The 17609-nt window shown below is 42.7% G+C and overlaps 1 protein-coding gene across 4 annotated transcripts in view; it reads right to left on the bottom strand.

Annotated features, from left to right (window-relative positions):
- Window positions 1–17609, bottom strand: part of LDB2 (LIM domain binding 2) — a 415373-nt gene that overhangs the window by 9332 nt on the left and 388432 nt on the right. For 2 of the 4 annotated variants that reach the window (XM_077280012.1, XM_077280010.1), the window contains exons 6-8: window positions 17315–17438; window positions 13640–13776; window positions 9677–9751 (exon numbers count right to left, since the gene is read on the bottom strand). In XM_077280012.1, coding sequence (XP_077136127.1) covers window positions 9677–9751; window positions 13640–13776; window positions 17315–17438 — 336 coding nt within the window. The remainder of the gene's footprint in view (window positions 1–9676; window positions 9752–13639; window positions 13777–17314; window positions 17439–17609) is intronic. The other 2 variants (XM_077280011.1, XM_077280013.1) reach the window with 1 other exon arrangement.

Genomic DNA, 17609 nt, shown 5'->3' with positions numbered 1-17609 from the left:
CACAATCGCACTCCCGGTGCGGAGGTAGTGAACCAACCTTGGGTTCTTCAAAAACGTCACGAAAGTCAGACAAGAATTCAGGAATCTCAGAGGGAATAGATGATGAAATGGAAACCAAAGGTACGTCCCCATGAGTTCCTTTACATCCCCAGCTTAACACAGACATAGCTCTCCAGTCGAGGACTGGGTTATGAGATTGCAGCCATGGCAATCCCAGCACCAAAACATCATGTAGATTATACAGCACCAGAAAGCGAATAACCTCCTGGTGATCCGGATTAACACGCATAGTCACTTGTGTCCAGTATTGTGGTTTATTACTAGCCAATGGGGTGGAGTCAATCCCTTTCAGAGGTATCGGAGCCTCCAATGGCTCCAAATCATACCCACAGCGTTTGGCAAAGGACCAATCCATAAGACTCAAAGCAGCGCCAGAGTCGACATAGGCGTCCGCGGTAATAGATGACAAAGAACAAATCAGGGTCACAGATAGAATAAACTTAGACTGTAAAATGCTAATTGAAACAGACTTGTCAGGCTTCTTAGTACGCTTAAAGCATGCTGATATAACATGAGTTGAATCACCACAATAGAAGCACAACCCATTTTTTCGTCTAAAATTCTGCCGCTCGCTTCTGGACGGAATTCTATCACATTGCATATTTTCTGGCGTTTTCTCAGTAGACACCGCCAAATGGTGCACAGGTTTGCGCTCCCGCAGACGCCTATCGATCTGAATAGCCATCGTCATGGACTCATTCAGACTCGCAGGCACAGGGAACCCCACCATAACATCCTTAATGGCATCAGAGAGACCTTCTCTGAAAATCGCCGCCAGGGCGCACTCATTCCACTGAGTAAGCACAGACCATTTGCGGAATTTTTGGCAGTATATTTCAGCTTCATCTTGCCCCTGAGACAAGGACATCAAGGCCTTTTCCGCCTGAAGCTCTAAATGAGGTTCCTCATAAAGCAACCCCAAGGCCAGAAAAAACGCATCCACATTGAGCAACGCAGGATCCCCTGGTGCCAATGCAAAAGCCCAGTCTTGAGGGTCGCCCCGGAGCAAGGAAATTACAATCCTGACCTGCTGTGCAGGGTCTCCGGCAGAGCGAGACTTCAGGGACAAAAACAATTTGCAATTATTTTTAAAATTTTGAAAGTGAGATCTATTCCCCGAGAAGAATTCAGGCAAAGGAATTCTAGGCTCAGACATAGGTGCATGAACAACAAAATCTTGCAAATTTTGTACCTTTGTGGCGAGATTATTCAAACCTGTAGCTACACTCTGAAGATCCATTTGAAACAGGTGAACACAGAGCCATTCAAGGATAAGAAGGAGAGAAAGAGAGGAAGGCTGCAGTATAGGCAGACTAGCAAGTGATTCAATTAAGAGCACACTCAGAACTAGAGGAAAAAAAAAAAAAATTGTAGCAGACTTCTTTTTTCTCTCCTTTCTCAGCCAGTAATTTAACCCTTTTTTTTGGGCCGGTCAAACTGTCATGATTCTCAATGGCGAGAGAACATAGCCCAGCATATATGAGAACTAGCTCTTGGAAGATGGAAACTATACTGACCATGAACTAAACCTGCCGCACAACTAGAAGTGGCCGGGTAGCATGCCTACGTTTTTTTATCCCTAGATGCCCAGCGCCAGCCGGAGAACTACCTAATCCTAGCAGAGGAAAAGACAGTCCTGGCTCACCTCTAGAGAAATTTTCCCAAAAGGCAGACAGAGGCCCCCACATATATTGGCGGTGATTTTAGATGAAATGACAAACGTAGTATGAAAATAGGTTTAGCAAAAATCGAGGTCCGCTTACTAGATAGCAAGAAGACAGAAAGGGCACTTTCATGGTCAGCAGAAAACCCTATCAAAACACCATCCAGAAATTACTTTAAGACTCTAGCATTAACTCATAACACCAGAGTGGCAATTTCCGCTCACAAGAGCTTTCCAGACACAGTAACGAAACAGCAGCTGTGAACAGGAACAAAATGCAAAAACACACAAGGACAAAAGTCCAACTTAGCTGGGAGTTGTCTAGTAGCAGGAACATGCACAGAAAGGCTTCTGATTACATTGTTGACCGGCATGAAACTGACAGAGGAGCAAGGTTATATAGCGACTCCCACATCCTGATAGGAGCAGGTGAACAGAGGGGATGATGCACACAAGTACAATTCCACAAGTGGCCACCGGGGGAGCCCAGAATCCAATTTCACAACAGGTCACAGACCGCTCCTGCCAGCAATCCAGCGGTTACTACTGACATCTGTTTCTCTTCTGCTGTGCACTGTTGATGGGTTGTGAATGCTAATGTCATGCTGATTGACAGCCGGCTCCTCGTTGCCCAACTGTAGGAAGCCAGCTGTCAATCAGCATGACATCGGCAGTCACAGACCAGCCAGGAAGAGGAAGAGCTGCTCTGTTGATGTTGAGCAGCTGAATCGCTGGAAGGAGCGGTCAATGACCACTTTGAACTGTTGTTGGGTAGAGCAGGCAGGTAGTTACATATGATCTGATAGAAATAATATGAGAAAAATGGACACCAGAACCATGCTTACCAAATATCATTTTTATTAATTACAATACAAAAAAATACACTTTTGTTAAAAACATGTACAAAAGTAGGAAACCACAAGATGGCACCACAATCCTAAAACTGGTATACACAGGCGACAGGCTCGTGAAGTCATCCAAACTATCTAGCACTCTCACATGTGTCTAATAGATCTATAGCCTGCTGGTATCATACTAGTTAAATAACATTATGAAAGAGAAAAACATCATTAAAGAGGACCCAGTCAATTTCGGTGTAATGCGCCCCCAGAAGACGGCATTATTCTGAAACGTACGTTGGGGTTTGTACCACATTCCATTACAGATAACAACATATGTCTGTATATATGCTTTCCTTCTTATGCTCTGTATATGTATGTCCTGCTGGGTCATCTTATATGATGTTTTTTTCTTTCATAATGTTATTTAGCTAGTATAATACCAGCAGGCTATAGATCTTTTAGATACATGTGGGATTGCTAGATATTTTAGATGATTTCATGCATCTGTCGCCTGTATATACCAGTTTGGGGAATGTGGCGCCATCTTTTGGTTTCCCACTTCTTGCATGTTTTTAACAAAAGTGTATTTTGGTATTGTAATTAATAAAATGTGATATTTGTTGATAAACATGGTTCTGGTGTACTTTTTTTCTCATATGATTTAAGCTCTTCTATGAACTGAACCTATTAATCTGTCCATGCAGAGAAATTAGTTTGGCACATCAATATTATTGTATGTATTTGTGCCATGACTGTGGACACATTTGCTAACTACCTGATCAGATAGAAAGCAGGAAGACTTCCAGCAACCGCAATGGAAAGAACTATAAAAACATTTATTAATAACTAATACAATATCAAAAGGGAAAAATAAACACACTAGCCCTACACCTTAGTGCTCAAAACGTACCCAGAAGAGGAAGAGCTTCTCTGTTGACTGTCACGGGGTTACCGAGACAGTGTGGAGCCAGAAGACCACAGCATCTGATTGCTCCTACTCCGGCACTGAGAAGAAGCACTTCTCCTTCATTTTGGCAGAACAGTGGTTAATAGGCCCTGTTGGAAATCTCTGAGCTTGCAGCAGAGCCCAGTTAGTCACTCCCTTCCCCTTTATAATCTGGGCTCTGATGCAAATCAATGTCAGAGCTAGCATTTGCTGCATGGCTTCAGGAGGAAGAGGTGTTCATATGAGAAGGAGTGTTGGAGGAGTTCTCTTTGACTATTGCAAAGTTTGTAAGTGTGGTAATTCCTGTTATGATCCGGTGGCCTTGGAGCCGCATGAGACATGAGACCTTCTCTGGAGAAGGTGGTACCTGTACAGACCGCAACCCTAAACTGACACTGCAACTAGAAGTAGCCGTGGGGTGTACCTAACACATCCTAGACACCTCGACACAGCCGGAGGACTAAATAACCCTATAGATGGAAATGGGAATTCTATCTTGCCTCAGAGCAGAAACCCCAAAGGATAGGCAGCCCCCCACAATTATTGACGGTGAATATAAGAGTAAAGACACACACAGGCTGAAAACAGGATTTAGCAAAAGAGGCACTTCTAGCTAAATAGTAAAGGATAGGACAGAGTACTAAGCGGTCAGTATTAAAACTCTGAAAATATCCACAGCAGAAAATACAAAAATTGCACATCTAACTAAAGACATAGAATGTATATCTGCATCTCCAGAGAATCCAGCATGACTGAAAAAAATCCAAACAAGTCTAAGCTGGACAAGACAAAACAATAAATTGTTCTGAACTGAAAAGCACACTGCATGTATGCTGCAGGAAAATAAACCAGACACTTATCTTGGCTGAATTGGCAGCAGAGCAGAAGGGACCAGACAGGGATATAAACCCTCCAAGAACAATGGACAACTGGCACTGACTAATGAATCCAGCACACCTAAATACCGAATAGAGCTGCAATCAGCAGAAACACCTGCCCTGGAACAACCCAGAGACAACTGCACTATCACAAACAACCACCGGAGGGAGCCCAAGAACAGAATTCACAACAAATTCCCTTCTCTACTTTTGTTTATTCCCCATCCTCCACTCCCCAATGCATTCCTTGATTATATGTGAGTGAATATTTTATATGCCTGGAGTATTCTGTTAACCCTTGTTTGTGTGACCTTGGTTGTCGGGTTGGTGTACTGTAATAGTGCTCCCTCCTCCCTGGTTGGGGGAAGAGAACAAACGGAGGGCTAACTAAGGAGATAAGGCAAGAGTGGAGGCTCCAGCATCTTCACCTTCCAAAGTGTTCCGGGGAATAGGGCGAGCTAGGGCGCCCCCTAGCGATAGGGTCAAGGAAGGAGCCTCTGGTCCCGGGTCACCCGACAGCTGTGTTTCATGACATTGACGTTGAGCAGCGGAATTGCCGTCAGCATTGGTCACTCTCCGTGTAGATCAGACAAATAGTTGGCAACCAGCGTTTTAGTTTTTAGGCCCATAGTGAAAAAAAAGTCCTAGATGAACCCTTTAACTGCCTAAAGACAACTCCATGTGCATATAATCTATGCCCTACCGCACTGATCAAGGGTTCAAGGAGCTTCAATATAACTTAATACATACCTGCTTTCTGTAAGCCATAAGATAAAGCCAAGAAAGGTCATATTACACTCTTCTGTAACTCAATGTCAAGTAGGAGGAGGCAAAGCTCACATTGTCTGACCTCCTGAATAGCACTGCAAATAACCTTCAGGTTCAGGTTTGATTGCATATTGCACACATTCCCTATTATAAATGGAACCTGAAACTAGTGACATATACTTTTTATACATTAGGCACAACAGGCCCATGACAATATGTTGCGATTCCACTTAGTGAGAATGTGTCATCAGAAAATGACATACTATTTAAATTAGGTTTTTATGTTTCAGCTTTCCTTATATTAAAAATAATAAAATCGACTCTAATCACCTTCCCTTGCTCCAGGAACCGTTTCCGGTCGCGGCTCCCAGTTAGTGTTTCCAGGATGTAGGAATGACGTTGATGTAGACGTTATGAGCCACTGAGTCAAGTGATTGGCTGCAGCGGTCTGTAGCTGTGGGGGTCACCGCCTATAAACAATCACTGGGAGCAGCAGAGAATAGCTGGAACAGGAGACTGGGAGTGCAATTGATTTTATTATTTTTACATAGGGTAAGCCGACGGCACTAAAAGAGTTTGAACAAGGAAAATCCCTTTAGGACCCACTACATTGTGGCCCAGTGCCAGAGGCAGCAAAACAACCCCAAAAACATGATGAAGCTCCACCATATTTGACTGTAGGTACTGTGTTCTTTACTTTGTAGGCCTCATTTAGTTTTCAGCAAACCGTAGAATGATGTGCTTTACCAAAAACACTTTCTTGGCCTCATCTGTCCACAAGACACTTTCCAATAAGGATTTTGTCGTACTCCCATACATTTTGGCAAACTGCAGTCTAGCTTTTTAATGCCTCTGTGTCAGCAGTGGTGTACTCCTGGGTCTCTTGAAATAGCGTTTAATTTCATTCAAATGTTGACGGATAGTTCGCAGTGACACTGATGCACCCTGGGCCTGCAGGACAGTTTGAATTTCTTTGGAACTTGATTGGGGCTTTTTATCCACCATCTAGACTATCCTGCGTTACAACCTTTCATCAAATTTTCTCTGCCGTCCAGAAAGAATAGCTACAGTGCCATGGGTTGTAAACTTCTTGATTATGTTGAGCATCATTGACAAAAGAACATAAAGATCTCTGTAGCTGGACTGAAAACCTTGGGATTGTTGAGATTTTTCAACAATTTTGGTTTTCAAGTCCTCAGACAGTTCTTTTCTCCTCTTTCTGTTCTCCATGCTTAGTGTGACACACAATGCAAAAGATTGAGTCAACTTCTCCCTTTTTATCCAGTTTCAGGTGTGATTTTCATATTGTCTACACCTATTACTTGCCACAGGTGAGTTTGAACCAGCATCACACGCCTGAAACAAAGCTGTTTACGCGCAATTTTGGAAAGGTGCCAACCATTTTGTCTGACCCATTTTTGGGGATTTTGTGTGAAATTATGTCCAATTTTACTTTTTTCTCTGTTTCTTTTGTGCTGCTCCAATACAAAACCCAAGATAGAAACATAATAAGCAAATCCCTTGCAGTATATAAATAAACAGCAATAATGCAAGAAAATAATATTGGGTAATTAATTAACATAATTTTGATTAAAAAAATACAAAAGCCATCCCACCACGACATAGTAACCCTAATCGGGACAGTCCTAAACTCAAATATTAAAACCTTACCATTTGTCAAGTGACATGCATGTGGATAAGGACTGAGGGGGACTGAAGCTGGCTAGTAGACACGCAGCCATGGGAAATCACATGAATATAATGTCCAGCTCAAAGAAATGGACGGCCACCCCTTTATATGCGCAGAGTGCAAACAAACAAGGTATTTGCTTATTATGTTTCTTTCTTGGGTTTTGTCTGTCTAGTGGCCAGTGTGAACATGCACTTACATGCTGCATGCACAACAACTTATATCCCAGTTCATTTCTTTAGGTTGTTTTCATTCAGTTTACACCATGTGCGTATAAAGGTGTGGCCTCCCTTTTCCTTGAGCTTAACATAATATTGATGTGGCTCCCCATGGCTGTGTGTCTACTAGCTGGGTCCAGTACTTCTCAGCCCTTATCCACATGACTATCACTATACAAACGGTTTTAATATTGAGGTTAGGGCTGTTCCGAGTAGGGTCACCAGTTTTTGCTTTTTTTTTTTATAAAGATTATGTTAACTAAGTACCATATATTGTTTTCAGGCACTATTGCTATTTATTTAATTACTGCAGGGTATTTGCTTATTATGTTTCTACCTTGGTTTTGTCTGTTTAGTGGCCAGTGTGAACATGCACTTACATGCTGAATGCACACCAACATACATCCCAGTTCAATTCTTTTTGTTCTATAAAAATAACAAAATATGTGTAGTTGCAATAATTTTCTGGAACAATTTCTATGGTGCCAACACCTTCGGCCATGACTGTGTGTGTGTGTATATATACAGTGTGTATATATACACAGTATATATATATATATATATATATATATATATATATATATATACACTGTATATATATATACAAACACTGCTCAAAAAAATAAAGGGAACACTTAAACAACAGAATATAACTCCATGTAAATCAAACTTCTGTGAAATTAAATTGTCCACTTAGGAAGCAACACTGTTTGACAATCGATTTCACATGCTGCAAATGGAACAGAAAACAGATGGAAATTATTGGCAATCATCAAGACACACTCAATAAAAGAGTGGTTCTGCAGGTGGGGACCACAGACCACATCTCAGTACCAATGCTTTCTGGCTGATGTTTTGGTCACTTTTGAATGTTGGTTGTGCTTTCACACTCGTGGTAGCATGAGACGGATTCTACAACCCACACAAGTGGCTCAGGTAGTGCAGCTCATCCAGGATGGCACATCAATGCGAGCTGTGGCAAGAAGATTTGCTGTGTCTGTCAGCGTAGTGTCCAGAGGATGGAGGCGCTACCAGGAGACAGGCCAGTACACCAGGAGACGTGGAGGGGCCGTAGGAGGGCAATAACCCAGAAGCAGGACCGCTAACTCCACCTTTCTGCAAGGAGGAACAGGAGGAGCACTGCCAGAGCCCTGCAAAATGACCTCCAGCAGGCCACAAATGTGCATGTGTCTGCACAAATGGTTAGAAACCGACTCCATGAGGATGGTCTGAGGGCCCGACGTCCACAGATGGGGGTTGTGCTCACAGCCCAACACCATGCAGGACGCTTGGCACAGAACACCCGGATTGTCAAATTCGCCACTGGCGACCTGTGCTCTTCACAGATGAAAGCAGGTTCACACTGAGCACATGTGACAGACGTGGAGAGCGATCTGCTGCCTGCAACATCCTTCAGCATGATCGGTTTGGCAGTGGGTCAGTAATGGTGTGGGGTGGCATTTCTTTGGAGGGCCGCACAGACCTCCATGTGCTCGCCAGAGGTAGCCTGACTACCATTAGGTACCGAGATGAGATCCTCAGACCCCTTGTGAGACCATATGCTGGTGCAGTTGGCCCTGGGTTCCTCCTAATGCAGGACAATGCCAGACCTCATGTGGCTGGAGAGTGTCAGCAGTTCCTGCAAGATGAAGGCATTGAAGCTATGGACTAGCCCGCCCATTCCCCAGACCTGAATCCGACTGAGCACATCTGGGACATCATGTCTCGCTCCATCCACCAACGTCACGTTGCACCACAGACTGTCCAGGAGTTGGCGGATGCTTTAGTCCAGGTCTGGAAGGAGATCCCTCAGGAGACCATCCGCCACCTCATCAGGAGCATGCCCAGGCATTGTAGAGAGGTCATACAGGCACGTGGAGGCCACACACAATACTGAGCATCTGTTCCTTGGCATGAGGCATTTCCACTGAAGTTGGATCAGTCTCTAATTTGATTTTCCACATTAATTTTGAGTATCATTCTAACTCCAGACCTCCATGGGATATTTATTTTGATTTACATTTTTAATTGTTATGTTTTATTGTTCTGAACACATTCCACTAAGCAATGAATAAACATTTGCAACTGTAAAATTTAATTCAGAGATATCTAGGATGTGGGATTTTAGTGTTCCCTTTATTTTTTTGAGCAGTAGGTATGTATATATATATATATATATATATATATATATATATATATATATATATATATATATACAGTATATACATATATATATATATATATATATATATATATATATATATATATATATATATATATATATATATATGGTAATCTCTGTGTAGCAATGACATTGTGTCTGATATGTCTATATGACATTAAAGGGTAGTTTAATACATAATTCCCTGCAAGGCCCAGACCCTTGACCTACATTCGAGCAAGGAACTGGGTATTTCACTCACACAACAAAACCAGTCCATATTCCATGATAATTGAGCCCATGCCTTCAGTGTATGCAACCATACAAGCATATCTTGAATTGGGATAGATTTAGCAGCAGGGCAAGCCTGCTAAAGGATATTATCATGGAATAGGCACTGGTTTGGCATAACAGGCCCAAAATGTATTTTTGCCTGGGCCCATTACTTACCAAACCGTTCCGTATTCCACGATAATTCCTCCTGACTCTCGTCTTATCGCCTATTAATTTTTTTGTAGTGCTGAGCTGTAAATAAAGGGGAGGACTTTGTTAAAGAAGAGATTTAATAGATAAATTACACATATAATACAGAGACATTTGTGCATTTAAAAAAAATTATTTGCAAAATATTTCAATAAAATATTGCATTAACATAGTAAAATGTAAAATTGAGTGCCGGATCACTGCTTTTAAAAAAAGATCAGGCAAGATCAGGCGCATATTAATATCATGATTATATAGCTATTTTGCTGGGGATTTTCAAAGTAAGTACATCAGTCTCATTGGGTTTAATATATCTATTATCTATGCAGCTTGTATTGCATCATTTTAAAATTTGTCTTTCACAAAGTTCTGTCTTTCACAAAGGTGTTGTCCAAAACCTAATTGAATTTAATATGATTCTCTTAAAGTAAAAAACTAATCACTGTTCTGATATACTTCAATTAAAAAATTCCTACTGTTCCCTCTCTCCTCTAACTCCCTATTTTATTTTATTTTTTTTTTTACTTCAGATAGCGTTTCATTTGAGTCTCCCAGCATGCACTGGGATTATCAAATGAGATGTCATTTAGGGACCAGGTCTGGGGTCATTGGAGCACCTGATGTCCCCACCCCAAAACTGATCATCATGAGCGACGACCCTTTCAGAGGCTTGGTTACTCTCCTCTATAATAAGGGTTCGACGGGTGACAATTCTGACACATGCTGAGTAGGCTGTCTTGCTCCCTGTCATGATTCTTTCATTGTGCACCCTTGCCAGCTTGTCACTTCCTTTTAAACCAGTGAGGGAGCGTCAGCAATCTATCACATTCTATGTTAATCTTTATCTTTATCAATCTTTATTAATTCCCCCATCACATTCTTTATGAATGCAACTTGCTTAATGTCTTCTTTAGACTCTAAATTATTTTTGTTTCAGGAAATTACATTGACATTAGCAGCAATAGACTAACTGAGACCCTATCTTTTGAAAAGAAGCATCTAATGAGCGTGTGCAAAGGTCATTATGAAGGGAGGGGAACCTGTGACATCACCTATTGAGTAATTAGCTGTATACAGTAATCCAGTAATGCAGGTGTGGGGGTCAATTATGGCCTGCCATGTCCTACTCTCCAACCCCGGGCAGATTCCCAGGGATCACAGTGCTCTTGCTGGCAGTTGGCATAACACCGGTCACAGGTCCTTTAATTGCTCCTTACACTGTGAAATCACACACGCTGCATTCATTACTGAATGCTGCAGCACATGCATCGAAGGATTACGTCCTGATGATGGCCATTGCCCGCTTTAGGACATACTTTGTGGGTGGAGTCAGTGAGCTCTGCTCTTAAGTCCCACAGAGGAAGAAAGGAGTGGCAGGCCCAGCATCTCCTGTGATGTGTATGCCCCAGCATCTCCTGTGATGTGTATGCCCCAGCGTCTCCTGTGATGTGTATGCCCCAGCATCTCCTGTGATGTGCATGCCCCAGCGTCTCCTGTGATGTGCATGCCCCAGCGTCTCCTGTGATGTGTATGCCCCAGCATCTCCTGTGATGTGTATGCCCCAGCGTCCCCTGTGATGTGTATGCCCCAGCATCTCCTGTGATGTGCATGCCCCAGCGTCTCCTGTGATGTGCATGCCCCAGCGTCTCCTGTGATGTGTATGCCCCAGCATCTCCTGTGATGTGTATGCCCCAGCGTCCCCTGTGATGTGTATGCCCCAGCATCTCCTGTGATGTGTATGCCCCAGCGTCTCCTGTGATGTGCATGCCCCAGCGTCTCTTGTGATGTGTATGCCCCAGCGTCTCCTGTGATGTGCAAGCCCCAGCGTCTCTTGTGATGTGCATGCCCCAGCATCTCCTGTGATGTGCATGCCCCAGCGTCTCCTGTGATGTGCATGCCCCAGCGTCTCCTGTGATGTGTATGCCCCAGCATCTCCTGTGATGTGTATGCCCCAGCGTCCCCTGTGATGTGTATGCCCCAGCGTCCCCTGTGATGTGTATGCCCCAGCATCTCCTGTGATGTGTATGCCCCAGCGTCTCCTGTGATGTGCATGCCCCAGCGTCTCTTGTGATGTGTATGCCCCAGCATCTCCTGTGATGTGCATGCCCCAGCGTCTCCTGTGATGTGCATGCCCCAGCGTCTCCTGTGATGTGTATGCCCCAGCATCTCCTGTGATGTGTATGCCCCAGCGTCTCCTGTGATGTGCATGCCCCAGCGTCTCCTGTGATGTGTATGCCCCAGCGTCTCCTGTGATGTGCATGCCCCAGCGTCTCCTGTGATGTGTATGCTCTAGCGTCTCCTGTGATGTGCATGCCCCATTGTCTCCTGTGATGTGTATGCCCCAGCATCTCCTGTGATGTGTATGCCCCAGCGTCTCCTGTGATGTGTATGCCCCAGCGTCTCCTGTGATGTGTATGCCCCAGCGTCTCCTGTGATGTGTATGCTCTAGCGTCTCCTGTGATGTGCATGCCCCAGCGTCTCCTGTGATGTGTATGCCCCAGCATCTCCTGTGATGTGTATGCCCCAGCGTCTCCTGTGATGTGTATGCCCCAGCGTCTCCTGTGATGTGTATGCCCCAGCATCTCCTGTGATGTGTATGCCCCAGCGTCTCCTGTGATGTGTATGCCCCAGCGTCTCCTGTGAAGTGTATGCCCCAGCGTCTCCTGTGATGTGTATGCCCCAGCGTCTCCTGTGATGTGTATGCCCCAGCATCTCCTGTGATGTGTATGCCCCAGCGTCTCCTGTGATGTGCATGCCCCAGCGTCTCCTGTGATGTGTATGCCCCAGCATCTCCTGTGATGTGTATGCCCCAGCGTCTCCTGTGATGTGTATGCCCCAGCGTCTCCTGTGATGTGTATGCCCCAGCGTCTCCTGTGATGTGTATGCCCCAGCGTCTCCTGTGAAGTGTATGCCCCAGCGTCTCCTGTGATGTGTATACCCCAGCGTCTCCTGTGATGCGTATGCCCCAAATTTCTCCTGTGATGTATATGGCTCAGCATCTCCTGCGATTTATATGCCCCCAGCCCCAGTGTCTCCTATCTTATGTGTATCCTGCAGCACCAGTATCTCCTATGTGCTGTATATCCTGTGGCACCAGTGTCTCCTATGTGATGTGTATGTCCCAGCCCAGGAGTCTCCTGTTTAATGTATATTCTGCAGCCCCAGTGTCTCATAAATGATGTATATGCCCCCAGCACATCCTGTGATGTGTATGCCCTAGCATCTGCTGTGATGTATCTATGCCCAAGCATCCCCTGTGATGTGTATGCCCCTACCATATCCTGTGATGTGTATGCCCCTACCATATCCTGTGATATATATGCCCATAGTGTCTCCTGTGTTGTATATTCCACCAATGTCTCCTGTGATGTCCAGACTGAAGCAAATCTGGAATAGTTGAGTAGCAACTTCATCAATATCACCTAACATCATATGTTGCACCAAAGGGAAGCAGCACCAGCCATCACATTAGGGATGAGTTAAGAGACATTTCAAGTTGATAATTTTATACGCCCCCCGAATGATGGGACAACTATCCAAATGGTCCTTGTTAGAAGAAAAGGTTTCCCACCCCTGCAGTAATGTAATCCAGTAATGTAATGTTATCAGCTGTGTCATTATAATTCTACCTCAGCTGATCACAATCCTGCTGAAAAGTCTTCTTGATAGGACAGGAAGTACAAGTCCAAAAGGGCCCCAGTTTCAGCTGTGTTTTTCTTTAATTCATGACATTTCGGGTTGGACCCCAATTATCCTCTAAGCATAGCCACCCAGTGTTCTTTTTTGTGGACCGTTACTAAATGATATTCATGATTATTTGCCCTATGTTTTATACTATCACCTCATGAACTTCTGATTTTTTGGACAATGCCTCTAGCGAAAAGTCACAATCCAAATATACAAGACTGGCATTAACCACAGGATGCTTACAGGTACTTGACTGGATAAGTTGAGATTTGCGGCTGGTGCTTTTTTCTTGGAGTATGTGCTGTTTGTGTTGTTTCCTGTACTGCTGTTAGAATTTTTCCTTTTCCGCCTCTTGGTGGTCGTCTGTCTTGTAGGTTCTGCTGCGAGACACAAATAATAAAGCTAAATTAGTTAATCGCTTGGAGACATGGCGGTCATATGATAAAGAATTGATAATGACGGCTAATCATGAAAGGAACCATCTGCATCATCTATCCAGGTGACATCCATACAGTGACGTGAGAGCCATCGGGGAGATATAGGGGTACATATGAACCCCCTCACCCATTTCATATAAGATCATTTCCATCAGTTTACCAATCTCTACTCTGGGATTGGACATGTCATACTGACAATATGGGACTGTAGAAATGCATGGAGGCCCCAACTCTACCTTGCATTATTTCCATGTCCAACCAGCATTGAATTTTAAGTCTTAGTCTTTTTGGAAGTCTTTTAAGAAGCTTTTCGCTGATTACATTTCCCAGGGGTGCACTGAGTGACGTAAAAGTCCACTTTCACCAGTATGGTGCTCTCATCATGGAGAAACCTAACCCCTTGGACAGCTCCATAAAGATATCTTACTAAGAGAGAAATAGAGGTATTTTTGTTTGGTTTGGCTATTCATTAGTCAAGTAACAAACACTCTAACCCATTAAATAGGACTTGTCACCAGGTTTTTATCTTATTTTATCCTCGCTGCTCCCCTGAGTATTCTCCTTTTTTCTTTTTTAAAATCCATCATACGGGTCTAGAGATATGGGACTTTTTATCTAGTGCAAATTTTCCTGGTTTTTACAAAGGGGCGTTACTCACAAGATCCTCCTGGGCGTGTCTTTAAAGACCAAAGGAAAAAAAAACACTAAATAAAAAGCCCTCTCTCTGGAAACTGTATGGCAGATTTAAAAAAATAAATAAATAAAAACTACAATACTTAGGGGAGCAATGGTGATAAAATAGGAGCAAAAACTGGACACTTTTCACATGGTAACAGATACTATTCAATGAACCAGGAATTTTTAATTTTTGAGCTTTTGGTTTTTTCCCCCCCCCCCTTGTTCCAAGAGCCATCATTTTTTTTTTTTTCAGTCGAGATAGCCGTAGTAGGGCTTATTTTTTTATAGGACGAGTTGTAGATTGGAATGATACCATTCTACCATAATCATTTACTGACAAAAATTACAAGCGCTGTGAAATTGTGAAAAAAAACCTCCTCAACTGTTCTTGGGATTTTTTTTTACGATATTCATTGTCCTGTAAAAATTGTTTGACAACGCAAATTTCTAGGTGAGTACGATTACAGCAATACCAAACCTGTCCAGGTTTTCTGGAATAGTCAAACCTATACAATGTACTGTGTTTGTATATGTGTGTGTCCCATCATTTTTTAATTTTTGGTCAGTGGAACTGTGTGAAGGCTAAAACTGATGTCTTTATTGATACGCCTCCACTGTACACAATTTTAAATTACTTTTTTGCTGTCTTAATGTATGATTTCAATAATTTTATATTTTGATAGATCGTACTTTTTGGGACATGATGATACCAAATAATTATTTTCTTTTTTAATTTCTTTATTTTTAAAAGAGGAAAAGGAAGTGATTCAATTTGTAATAATTTTAACTTGTTTTATATTTTTTTTTAATTTTTTTTTTAATTTTACTTTGTATTAGACCTGCGATAATTTTATGGCTTAAACTATATACTGCAATATCATAGAATTGCAATATATATATAGGGAAAATGTGGTTCTCCTATGAAGCTCAGTCTGTGTCCGTTATGGGGGCCTTCAGCCTCCATGATAACCCAATCATGATGAAAATTTACGGCGGCACTGGAGACCCTGTCCTCGTCCTCTGTGAAGAGGCCATTTCAATAACGAATTGCATATGCTCTTTGAAAACAAAATTGGTTAGTCTTTATGACCAAAAATGATTCTCCCTGCCACTGAACAGTGTATATATACATATACAGTACAGACCAAAAGTTTGGACACACCTTCTCATTTAAAGATTTTTCTGTATTTTCATGACTATGAAAATTGTACATTCACATTGAAGGCATCAAAACTATGAATTAACACGTGGAATTATATACGTAACAAAAAAGTGTGAAACAACTGAAATTATGTCTTATATTCTAGGTTCTTCAAAGTAGCCACCTTTTGCTTTGATGACTGCTTTGCACACTCTTGGCATTCTCTTGATGAGCTTCAAGAGGTAGTCACCGGGAATGGTTTTCACTTCACAGGTGTGCCCTGTCAGGTTTAATAAGTGGGATTTCTTGCCTTATAAATGGTGTTGGGACCATCAGTTGTGTTGTACAGAAGTCTGGTGGATACACAGCTGATAGTCCTACTGAATAGACTGTTAGAATTTGTATTATGCAAGAAAAAAGCAGCTAAGTAAAGAAAAACGAGTGGCCATCATTATGTTAAGAAATGAAGGTCACTCAGTCCGAAAAATTGGGAAAACTTTGAAAGTGTCTCCAAGTGCAGTGGCAAAAACCATCAAGCGCTACAAAGAAACTGGCTCACATGAGGACCGCCCCAGGAAAGGAAGACCAAGAGTCACCTCTGCTTCTGAGGATAAGTTTATCCGAGTCACCAGTCTCAGAAATCACAGGTTAACAGCAGCTCAGATTAGAGACCAGGTCAATGCCACACAGAGTTCTAGCAGCAGACACATCTCTACAACAACTGTTAAGAGGAGACTTTGTGCAGCAGGCCTTCATGGTAAAATAGCTGCTAGGAAACCACTGCTAAGGACAGGCAACAAGCAGAAGAGACTTGTTTTGGGCTAAAGAACACAAGGAATGGACATTAGACCAGTGGAAATCTGTGCTTTGATCTGATGAGTCCAAATTTGAGATCTTTGGTTCCAACCTCCATGTCTTTGTGCGATGCAGAAATGGTGAACGGATGGACTCTACATGCCTGGTTCCCACCGTGAAGCATGGAGGAGGAGGTGTGATGGTGTGGGGGTGCTTTGCTGGTGACACTGTTGGGGAGTTATTCAAAAGTGAAGGCATACTGAACCAGCATGGCTACCACAGCATCTTGCAGCGGCATGCTATTCCATCCGGTTTGCGTTTAGTTGGACCATCATAAATTTTTCAACAGCACAATGACCCCAAACACACCTCCAGGCTGTGTAAGGGCTATAGACCAAGAAGGAGAGTGATGGGGTGCTACGCCAGATGACCTGGCCTCCACAGTCACCAGACCTGAACCCAATCGAGATGGTTTGGGGTGAGCTGGACCGCAGAGTGAAGGCAAAAGGGCCAACAAGTGCTAAGCATCTCTGGGAACTCCTTCAAGATTGTTGAAAGACAATTTCCGGTGACTACCTCTTGAAGCTCATCAAGAGAATGCCAAGAGTGTGCAAAGCAGTCATCAAAGCAAAAGGTGGCTACTTTGAAGAACCTAGAATATAAGACATATTTTCAGTTGTTTCACACTTTTTTGTTAAGTATATATTTCCACATGTGTTAATTCATAGTTTTGATGCCTTCAGTGTGAATTTTCAATTTTCATAGTCATGAAAATACAGAAAAATCTTTAAATGAGAAGGTGTGTCCAAACTTTTGGTCTGTACTGTATGTATTGTATAGTAGATGGATATAGAGTATAGTACTCACCTGGTGGTGCAACCATTCGCTGCCATTTTTGAAATAAACAGGTTTTCAGACAGTCCCGTGGACTTAGGTTATAGGTTTTATGTCTTGACATTAATTCTTGCATTGGCTCCAGTATTACACACAACTATAATAAAGCACAAATTCAAGATATTACAATCAGTGGTTTAGTAAGGCTCCCTAAAAGTATATCTTTCTTAAATTTGTCCTATTCTGCTCTCAGGAAATATCAGTTTTAGTAAATGAAATAAGAAGTTTCATATTTTTATTGCTCGGTGTTGTTACGTTTCTCTGTTAT

This window comes from Ranitomeya variabilis, chromosome 1 (genome assembly GCF_051348905.1).
Source record: "Ranitomeya variabilis isolate aRanVar5 chromosome 1, aRanVar5.hap1, whole genome shotgun sequence".
Taxonomy (NCBI): domain Eukaryota; kingdom Metazoa; phylum Chordata; class Amphibia; order Anura; family Dendrobatidae; genus Ranitomeya; species Ranitomeya variabilis.
Note: the sequence above shows the minus strand (reverse complement) of the source record. Positions and strands in the feature narration are given on the sequence as shown.